At 40.3% G+C, this 11341-nt stretch overlaps 1 gene segment (V, D, J or C); it reads left to right on the forward strand.

Annotated features, from left to right (window-relative positions):
* Positions 1 to 1978: 1978 nt before the first annotated feature.
* On the forward strand, positions 1979 to 2771 carry LOC103610216. The segment is given in 2 exon segments: positions 1979 to 2027; positions 2440 to 2771. Coding segments are annotated over 2 exon segments (381 nt in total).
* The last annotated feature ends 8570 nt before the right edge of the window (positions 2772 to 11341 follow it).

Raw genomic sequence — 11341 nt, forward strand, 5'->3', positions numbered from 1 at the left:
GTGTGCTCCACAAACCACACACAGTGGGTCGGCAGAAGGCAGACTGTGGGGCTCCTGGTGTCTGAGCAGAATTTCTGTTTGAATCATTGGTGATTACTAAGCTATGCAGATACCTGGGAAGCTCCTAGCTAAAAATTAAAAGTAAGAAATAAGAGCAGAGATATCAGTGATGAAACACAAAGAGGGAGATTGACTCTGCAATGTTAAGTCCGGGCAAGTTACTAAAGAGAAACTCAACAATGTATAAAAAGTAAAATAAAATCAAGGACTGTTTTATTTGAGAGATGCACAAGAAATATTATGTAAAACGCTCAGGTTTGCATAAAAATTTTTGCAAAGAAAGAAAGTGCAAACCATATTGAGGAATAAAAATAGTCAGTGAGAGCTGACTTTGGCAATCCCTAAGTACTGGATTTAACAAAAACATTAAAGCAGTTGTTATATAGACTGTTCACAGAAGTTTTTAAAACTATGATCAGCTACCAAAAAAGGAAAATATAAAGAAAATGACAAAAAGTAAAGACTATCAATAAAAATACAGAAACTATTTAAAAGGGCCAGATGGGAATTCTAGAGCTGGAAAGTAAAATATCACAACAGAAAAGTTCACTAGATAGGGCCAACAGCAGCTTAAGGTGGCAGAAGAATCAGTGAACTTGAAGACAGATTAATAGAAATTATCCAATCTAAAAAATGAAAGAAACAAATTAAAGAAAAATGATTGAGAGCTTAGAGACTTACGAGTCAATGTGAAGAATACCAACTAATATGTAATGGGAGTCACGAAGGAGAAGAGAAAGTGGCCAGAAAAAAATATTTGGAGAAATAATGGCAAAAACTTTTCAAAGCCATGAAACAGATTAAACTATATGTTAAAGAATCAATGAAACTTGCTCAAGATAAACATGACAAGCAAAATCACACACATTATAGGTAAAATTCTGACACAAAGACAAGTAGAATGTCTCGAATGCATTGAGAAAAATCCAACTCTCTATATAGGAAAAAAAATGTAAAACTGTTGGTCGACTTCATCCCGACCAATGGAGGCTGGCAGACAGCTGGATGACTTACTTAACTCCTGATGGGAAAAAAAAAAAGGTAAGCCAAAAGTTCAATATCCAGTGAAACTATGCCTGACAAATAAAGGCAAAGTAAAAAACATTTTTTGGTAAACAAAAATGAAGAGAAGCTATTATTTGCAGACACGCCCTACAAGGAATTCAGGAGGAAAATCTTCAGAGTCACAGGAAATGACAGCAGACAGTGACTTCAGTCTGCAGGAAGGAATGAAGGAAGCAAAAATAGTAAAGAAACAAGACAGAAGGTAGAAGCAAGGAAACACAAGTGCTTACTTCAGNGAGGTTCAAGTCCAGGAAAACCACACTGTTGGCATAGAGGTTGGAGGGACAGTGACCTTGCGTGACTCAAGGGAGCAGTTACTGACTGGGAATGTACGTGAGGGAAGAATCTGGGGAATTCGAACTATCCTGTAGTTTCATCTGCATCATGAATATACACAAACGTTATTCAGTTGTACATTTGAGATTGCTGCCCTTTGTGTGTTTTATGTCCATCAAAAAAATTAAAAGGCCCAAATCTGTTCTCTTTTAAAGAAATATGAACAAAGAAATCAGACTCACCAATATTATTTTTTTAATCAAAAGAGAAGTAATATGTGCTTAGGAAAGAGCTAAGAATAAAGATATCTGTTAGAGAAAACAGAAGATAACAATTAAATTTATCCCACTTAAGCAGCATGGACTTTATCTTTATAGGTTTTCCTTCAAATAGAGAAGACATTTATGTCATTTTTCTCACAAAAGAGGCCCCAACCTCCAGGTAACTCTTCCCACACTGCTGCACCCACCAGGAGATTTGCATACTGTCCCCTAGGGAGGACCTTCCCCTGCAAATCTGAGATAAAAGCTCAGCTCTAACCTTGACTTATCAGGACTCCTCAGCTCAACGTCTCAAAATGAGGTTCCCTGCTCAGCTCCTGGGGCTGCTGATGCTCTGGATCCCTGGTAAGGACAGAGAGGAGATGAGGGAGGAGAATGGGGTGGGGGGTGAGCTCTGGGCCCCACTGCTTCCCATGTGCGCTCTGTCCATGTGTGAAATGTGCACGTCTCATCCTCCAGCATGGGTCATGTGATGTTTAGATCTGTGAGAGCGAGGAAGATTCCAGAAGGTGCAAGGACCTGTGCTCTGTGAAAGACTGTGACATGGAAAGAGGTGGGGGGGGGCTGGTGCAGGCTATTTCTGGAGCCCCCCTTGTTTCTGTCACCTCTTGGGTTCTTTTTTTGAAATTGAATATTTTTGGGGTATAAATCAAAATTACACCCATGAATAATGATTTAGTCTGAAATAAAAAAGAACATTATTAAATTAGTGTACAGTGTTTACAGATAACATTGGACTTTTATCTCATTGTTTTAGGATCCAGTGGGGATGCTGTGATGACCCAGACTCCCCTCTCCCTGTCCGTCATCTCTGGAGAGCCGGCCTCCATCTCCTGCAAGGCCAGTCAGAGCCTCCTACATAGTAATGGAAACACCTATTTGAAGTGGTTTCTACAGAAGCCAGGCCAGGCTCCACAGCTCCTGATCTATTTGGTTTCCCACCGGGCTTCTGGGGTCCCAGACAGGTTCAGTGGCAGCGGGTCAGGGACAGATTTCACGCTGAAGATCAGCAGGGTGGAGGCTGAGGACATTGGAGTATATTACTGTCTGCAACATACACATTCTCCACGCACAGTGATACAGCCCTGAACACAAACCTCTCTGCTTGGCTTGGCCCAGCTGCCCACATGTGTGGCTTGTCTGGGGAGCAGCCCAGCACCTTCTCTGTCTCTAAAAGAGGAAGATGTTAGAGAACTCGGGGGAATAGTTTGCTGCTGGGGGCTATAGGCCATGAGACCCTGAGGCTCACCTCAGGGAGACCTGTTGAGACCCCATCAGCTGCAGCAGCCTTACCTGGCAAAGTGGCAGGAGAAGAAGGTGGTTCAGGTGTCCTCTGAGTAAACAGACAGGATGGAAGGGACAGGGAAATGAATTAACATTTGTCATTTAAGTTAATCAGTATTACAGCAAACAGTTGACACTGACTTGTGGCAATACATGATGAATACACCTTGGGGTTATAGCAGATACCTGATTTATGCTAAAACTCTTTGATTTTTCTCAGTTACTACTTGCTGATAGAAAAAGGGAGTTCTTGAAATTCAAAACGTTTTGTTTTAAAAATAAAAAGTATAAACGGGAAGGTGTACTTTACCCTATATATTTCTGAAAAAATACAGAATGATATGAATTTCTTTTATTTCCTAAAATTAGGAATTGAAGACTGCAGGCATAGTGCAGGTATGAGTGCATGAAGGGAATTTGGTAGAGATGAATTCTTGTTCACATACGATGCACTTTAGCTTGTGGTGTGTGGAGTTGTTGATGGTGCTGGGAATAGCAGTTGAGGATGTGAACACTGCAAGAGTCCAGATGTATTTCTTGTGAAGATTGGCAGAGTTGAAGGGGTCCTTGCCTGGTCTCCTAGATCTAGCTGGTGCCACTGCAAATTTCACAGGAAAGTAGTGCATTAAGCAGGGGTTTAGGCCTGTAATCACCAAAGGTTTAGTGAAGTCCTGTGGAAAGAGACCTGAAGTCATGTCACTCAAACTTAGTCAACTTAACATAGCCAAGGACTCCTTCTGAAACTCATTCTGCCCTAAGAAGTGGTCTGGCAGGGACCACATGGGTGACTTTGAGAGATGTAACATGCAGTGACATGCTAACCAAAGCCTGAGCAGGGGGGATGGAGACCAATGTCCATGATGCAATCATATATTAAGTGTGGTATATGCAGTTTCAGGGAAATAAAAAGCACCTTTAGCCTGTGTGAGATTCATGCAACCCTAGCCTCCCTGAAAACTCACATATCAGCAAATGTCTCATGCAAACCACTGGCAATGTGTAGACCCTGCCTTGTGCAATCACTGAGTCTCAGCTGGATTCTCCTTTCCCACACGAGTTCCTCTCCCTGTGCCAAGTCAGAACTTGTGTACAAATGGAAATTTGTGAAATATTGTAGGATACAAATAATGACAGGTGAAGATCTGCTCAATTAGACAGGGTTCTTTCACTCTGGAATTTTAGATCCCCTAGTCTTCATTTCCTTAACTGTATTTTAATGTCATTAATATACAGCTTTTGTGTGTTATTCTTTTAATTTATTTTGTTCCTTTTGCAGTGGTTGTTTTGGCCTTTCCATCCCTACATTATTATACCTGGCAATGAAGATTCCTGTTATTTTTTTAAATCTAAATAATGTTTTAGAGGTGACAATGTTGTTACTATATTTTCATACAGAGAAAAATGTTTTCAAATAAGAAAATGAAACTGATTCCTACATTCAGGTAGTAATGCTATAGAAAATATATGCTTTTAATAGATTCCATTTAAAATGGTGCTGTAAGAATATTTCTGAATTAATGACAAGCATGTCAGTTACATGCTATGACATAGTATAATTGAAGTAAAATAATGTTTGAGTCAACTTGATAAGATATTTCTGATTTTGGTGAAGGAAATAAATTATGTTAGATATCATTTCTTATTCCGAGATATCAATTCCGTGGCAAATATGATTAAAATTGTTTTCTTGACTAGACAGACCAAATATAATGTAAAAAAAACATGGTTTATAGCAAGGGATTTGTAACATACGCAAAGAATGGCAATTCTTTAGAGTGCATTTGTACACATATTCACAGGTGAGGACACACATCTAACCAAAACTCCATTGGCTTTCCTCCCACAATCACTTGTTTGGAGACTGGAGATGCTGCACATACTCCTGCGAGCAGGATACTCCCTGAGCCCCTGCACAGTATAAAGGTCCAAACACCCACCTCCCAGGAAGACTCAGATTCTCAGTGCAGCAGGAGCATCTGTGGTGCCCAGACGACAAGTTGGAGTCAGGCTGGGCTATGGTGGAAATGGCTGCAGAACCTTGAAGAAGAGGCCACAGAGGACACAGTCCCAGCCACTGGGCACCTCTTCTGCATAAATAGGGGCTGGGTAAGTGCCAGGACAGATTCCCAGAACCTCCTGTTTCCTCCCCACTTAGGGCTGATGCCCCACAAACCCTCCAGGGAGTGGCTGCTATGTCCTCCCTGGAGCACCCACTAATGTTCCCTGCTGACCTGATGCCTGCACGGAGCTCAGTCTTGTTACTGGAAGGAGATCCCAGTGCATCCTGATGTCACCTGCTGACACTGAATCCCATAAGGGCACTTCTTCATGCCTTTGCCAAGTGACCCTCATTCTCACTGAACATTAGAAGAATGGAAAGCTGCCTGCACTGTGTGAGTGTTTGTCTTTTGAGCAAGTCAAAGCTCACAGCAGTCTCGCATATGTCCAGCCCATAATAATAGTACCTTATAATCCTCTTGTGACATTCCCTGTGACTGAATTCTTTCTGAGAATTCTCTCACAGAAGCTGCCCATCCACTGTGACTTTTCTATTGTGAACCTGCCAACATGCTTTTCCCCCCAGGCATGTGTGATTCAAATGCTGTAAAACTAAATAAATCCTCATTACATTCCCAGATTTTTAAAGACAAAAAACCACTTGGTTTTGAGTGTAATTTGCTCTTCTTTTGCTAGTATGTCAGGGTGGCAGCTAAGGCTGTTTATTTTAGAACTTCTTTGCTAAAATGTATGTATATTGCTATAAATTCACTGTTTTCTTGCATCCCACCAGTTTGGATGACAGGTGATGTTTTCTTTCAGTTCAAAAATACTTTGCAGTTTCCATTTTTGTTTCTACTTTGTCTCAAGTTTTATTGAATAGTATGTTACTTAGTTTCAACTATTTGTATATTTTTCTGATAACTTTCTGTTACTGATTTCTAATACAATTCTCTTAATTTCAAGGAATGTATTTTGTATGATTTAAATCCACTTAATTTCATTGAACTATCTTGTGGCCCCAAATGTGGTTTGGGTTTTATGGAGACCTTCCTTTTAGGACAGAGACCCCTTTCTTTAAGGGTGAGTGGGAGCTGAATTAACAAACAAGCAATAAAGAAAGAAATAGAGAAAGAGAAAGAGAGAAAGAAAATGATCATAAAAATACATTGAACATGCAGAGGAGAGAAAAGAACTGTGGCTGCTAGAGGTAGAAAGAGGGAGGGGGAAAGGGGTAGGAACGAGGAGGATTAATAAGAAATTAATGAAAAATTGATTAATGGACACAAAGAATGATTATATATTGTGATGATGAATAAGCTAAGTATCCTGATTTGACCATCACACATTGTACACTAATATTGATAGTCAACTTTATACTCTCAAAATATACATAATCAATTATGCTTCAATAAAAAATAAATTGGAATAAAAAAAGAATTGAGAGGGAACGTATAAGACACAGAGTTCTTAGAGAGGCAAGGGAATTATTGTTTCATTTTGAGTAGTTAGGTGGTGGGGCCGCTCGGCTCAGCAGAAAGTTCAGCATCACAGGCTCGCTCGGCTCAGCAGAAAGTTCAGCATCACAGGCTAAAATTGTACCGCTTTGTCTCACAGCTCGGTGTTCAGTGTTACTGGATATTTTTACTTAATTTTCTTTCAAGAAAAATGAAAGACAAATAATTCAAACATTTAGGAAAAAAGGTTAGATTAGGCAGATCTACAAGAGGGTCTTGAGGATTCAGAAAAGTCAAATGTGAACAAACCTGATTCTCCCAGTGTTTAGTGAGACTCATCCTCAGAAGCAGAAGACACACATCCACACACCCTTCATTCTCTGAGCTCCCTGTGAACCAGAATATTTATCCATAATTTATGCTCTAGTGGGTGATGATCTGCAGATAGTTAGAAAAGTCAGCCAGCGTCAATCACAGGTGCCTGGGAGAAGGAGTGCAGTCCAGAGGACCTGGAGCTTCACAGAGGGAAGCTCTCTCTGTGGGTGGCTTGACCTCAATTCTCACCCAAGGACAACTCTCTCCTTTAAAATAAAGAATCTTCATTTAGGTCCAGCTGGGGAACAGGCCTCTGTCTAATCTCATCTAAAGAAGTGTAGGTTTGGACTATTTAGATAATACAGTTTTCAGAACAACATCTGCAGAATATGTAACAGTGTTACAGAAATGAGCCAAATACGGCCTCAGTGTTCCCGGCACCTATGCTTTTATTTCTAAACTGCAGGCTTGTTTCTAAATGGCCTGTGTCAAATCAAATTTTACACATCCAATTACTTTGTAAACAGCCAATTATTTTAAGAAGCAGATATTTATTCATTTAGAGATGTTTCCCTTGCATCTTCCAGGAAAACCTAACCCACATTATCTAGCAATAGACAAGAAGCAGATTATGAAAACTCCAAATACTACCTTTGGAGCTGTCCCACCGAGCTACTATATGACATAACCTAGACACATAGGCCCCTTTTCCAGTGTCCTTCTCCTCTTCTGAGTAGCAACCCTGGCACCCGGGCCTCTGGAAAGACTCCTGCTGTGAGGGACTTCTCTGTGCAAACCTGTCAAAGCCTCACCAGTAAAAGCGGTGTGTGCTAGTGCCACCCTGTGGTCATATCTTTTTCCTTGATCAGCCCCCAAATCCCTCAAAACTCTCCCCACCCCCAAACAGTATCACACCCTCCACCCCACAGACACTGACTCCAGCATAATGGACAGAGACAATTTCACTTCCACGACTTTTTTCTCGAGTCATACAATTCATACACTTACTTTCAATTTAATGGGCCCCAAACTAACAGCATCAGGCAAAGGAGACACAACTGTATTAAAACCCACCCATACAAGTCCTTCCTCATTCAGTTGACTTGGTCAAGATGAGAGACTCACAGGGATCTGCTGCTCACACCTGCACCCAAATGGACATTCTTCTTACGACCTCTCTCTTATTATCTGCGTTCAATGTGGAGTGACCTGCTTTGGTGAAGCCTAGGCTTAATTTGTTCACATATAGGAAAGAGGAATTTTGTTTTGAAACTTTTACTTTTAGTGTATAGATTGTATAGGAATATTTTAAAGCCTTTTTATGACCAAATTTTTTATTTAAAGAATTTTAGATTTTCTGAATGTGTAAAGGCAACAGATAATAAAACAATCAATCACAATGGTAAACTTTTAAAGTTTTATCATTCATTTTCTCAGGAAATAGCAATACTCTCTCTAAATCAAGCATCTTAAAGAATACTTTGTAAAAATAACATTTTCAAGAGTTAACTTGCAGTAAAAGAAAACATGAAAATTTTTTTACTATTACTCATTTTCTCACAATTCAAGTTTCTATATTGGATGGTGGTTAATGGTGATTAATGATTTAACATCATTTCAGAATAATCCTTTATAATCAGCTTAAGAGGTATCAGAGCATTTGCTTTTAGTTTGTGTGTTTGTTTTCTGTGTTTACTTTTATTTTGCTTCTTTTCAGCTTCTGATGTTTCTGACTTCTTTCAGCTAGCATGGTTAATTAGGAGTCTGATGTTTACCAGTCTAAGAATAAGAACTGAACTGGTTAGTATCATAAAAAAAATGTCAGAAACACAAAACCTTACAAAATGTTGAGACAGAAAAGAGTAAATAAAATTTAAACTATGACGATATAAGGCCTCTATTCTAGTCCTACCTTCTCACCACAGTTTGGACAGAAAACCAGATTCTCATCAGGAAGTTTAACTTTACAGGTGAGTATAATTTTTACTCAATTTTTCCTCCAAGCTTATTAAAAGATCATGTTTTGGTAGATTTCCCAGAAGCTATTCAGATGAAACTTTCTTGTGGAATCATACCTAGAACTCTGTTTGTGTGATTGTGTTGTTTGGGAGTTAAATATGCCTTTTTGTTAAATTTCCCAACATTGCACAGTACAACAGACTATTCTGTCAATTACTCAAGATTTTTTTTTCTTGGACAGTTACTGTTCTTTTGAAGTGATTTGAAATAGGCACCATTTTTCAGAAGCTAGTTCATTCAATATTAAGGGCATCAAGGAGAACTGAATAATAATGAGGTTGCTTTCATATTTAAATCACTAGTGATGTGGTAGACTGACATTCCTGAGCTGTGACCATCTTTAAGTGAAAGCCCAGGAAAACATCTGTCAAAGGTACAGGTTACCCTGAGACATTAAAACAGCAGCTCCAGCTCTTGCTCTTCTCACAGATGGAATTTACTTTGAACTGTGGACTTGTGGCTGTGACTGTTCCACACACAGGCCAGAGGAGAGACTCAGGTTCTCACACAGAGCAAATAAGAAACTGGGACTCTGAGAAGACCTGGTTCTACATGACAAGAAAAACTCTGTAAGGGAAGAGTTTTTCTGAATACCACTCAGAAAAACATAATATAAAGTTTTTCCTGTTTTTATTTTGTACAATTACCATGGAAAGTTTTTCATTCAGCAACTCCCTGTGACTTATTAGTGTATGTAAGATCATTATGATGGGATATATACCAGATTAAAACAATTGGTCAGTAGAAATGTTACATTCCCTGCATAAGGCATACAAGTCTTCCCACTTTCCTCTTACTTAAGCTGGGCTCTTAGCTCTCTATGTAAGAGACACATTTCTTTGTCCTAGTCAGACCCTTTGACAGAGCGCTCTTATGGAGTTGAACTCACTAGGTACCAGGGAAGGCAGCTGATTAAACAGTTATCCTGGGAGCAGCAGATGCCAGACAATTCTTGATCTGGCTCAAGACCACCTTTTAATTTGGAGGCACTCTGCAGACCAGTATTTGTTTTGTTTTGTTTTCTGTTTTTTTTTATTGAAACATAATTGATTATAAATTCTTGTGGGGTACAGAGTTGACTATCAGAATTCATGTACAATATACAATGATCAAATCAGAATAGTTGGCATATTCATCATTACAATAAGAACTCTGTACTTGTTGGGTGGAGGCTGTGTTCTCTAGATTAGCTTGGAAGGAACTATGTAGGGTGACCATCACCTCTCAAAGATTAAGCCTGGACACATTATCTGAGAGTGGCTGGTCAAACACATTGTGTCCCTGAAAAACTCCCAAAATATGAGTTATATCCTTCTTACCAACTATGGGGAAATTTGTTGGGAAAATAGAATAATTTAATCAGGCCCCCTTGCCTGCCTGTCTGGTTGGGGGTGGTGCAGCACATTCTTTGTAAATAAGTTGTGTGTGGGTGGAGTTAGTGCACATGTGCAGCACTGCAACATGGCTGGCGTCTGCCCTGGGCATCCACCGTGTGCGGCTATACTTTTGAACCTATGGCTCCAAGGACCTGTTTGCCAGTTACCTAACTCATAGTCCCGTGTGTGAGGGGTCTGGTGACCCAGCCTGGTGTGTGTGGGGTCTGGGGACCCTGTCTGGAAGGTGAAGGGTTTATGACACAGTCTGGACAGCAGGCTTGAGGGATGTGAGCTCCAGACCCAGCCCTAGCTCGACAATTGTCATCACGAACAGGATTATGGGCAGGTAAAAGAACGTGACAAAGTTGGACTGAATCTTTATTTGTTGCCCTCCAAGAGACATTTTATGTCACATTGCTCACAGGTGAGGCCATCACCCTCCCTTTGGCTCTTTCCACCCTCCCTTTGGCTCTTTCCACACTGCTGCACCCACCAGGGGATTTGCACACTGTCCCCTAGGGAGGAATTTCCCTTGCAAATCTGAGATAAAAGCTCAGTTCTAACCTTGCATTCACTTATCAGGATTCCTCATTTCATCTCACAATGAGGTTCCCTGCTCACCTCCTGGGGCTGCTGATGCTCTGGATCCCTGGTAAGGGCAGAAGTGAGATGAGGAGGGGAATGGGGTGGGAGACTGAGCTCTGGGGGCTCCACTGCTTCCCATATGTGCTCTGAACATGTGTTAGAGACATATGTTTTGTGCCCCAAGGAAGGACATTTGACATTTTCTATGTGAGAATTAGAATTCACTTAAAGGAAATAATGACTAGTGCTCTCATGAAGATCTTGAAAAAATCCTCTTATGCCTTGTAAATATTGGGCTAATTTTAGCATGTCTAATTTTTATGGCAGTATTAAAACTTAAAAAAAAAGATTAGCCTGAAATAAATACAACAGGGAAATCATACATGTTGCCTTTAATGTTTGTATAGAAGCTTGCATTTCTCTTTCATTATTTTAGGAACCAATGGCGATGTTGTTATGGCCCAGACTTCACTCTCCCTGCCCATCATCCCTGGAGAGCAGGCCTTCATCTCCTGCAGAGCCAATCAGAGCCTCTGACATAGTAATGGAATGACATATTTGAATTGAGCTGCAACAGCCTTGCAATGGCATAAGCAGGAGGGACACTTTAGCTGGTCTCAGTGTC

This window comes from Galeopterus variegatus, unplaced genomic scaffold (assembly GCF_000696425.1).
Source record: "Galeopterus variegatus unplaced genomic scaffold, G_variegatus-3.0.2 Scaffold10765, whole genome shotgun sequence".
Lineage (NCBI taxonomy): Eukaryota > Metazoa > Chordata > Mammalia > Dermoptera > Cynocephalidae > Galeopterus > Galeopterus variegatus.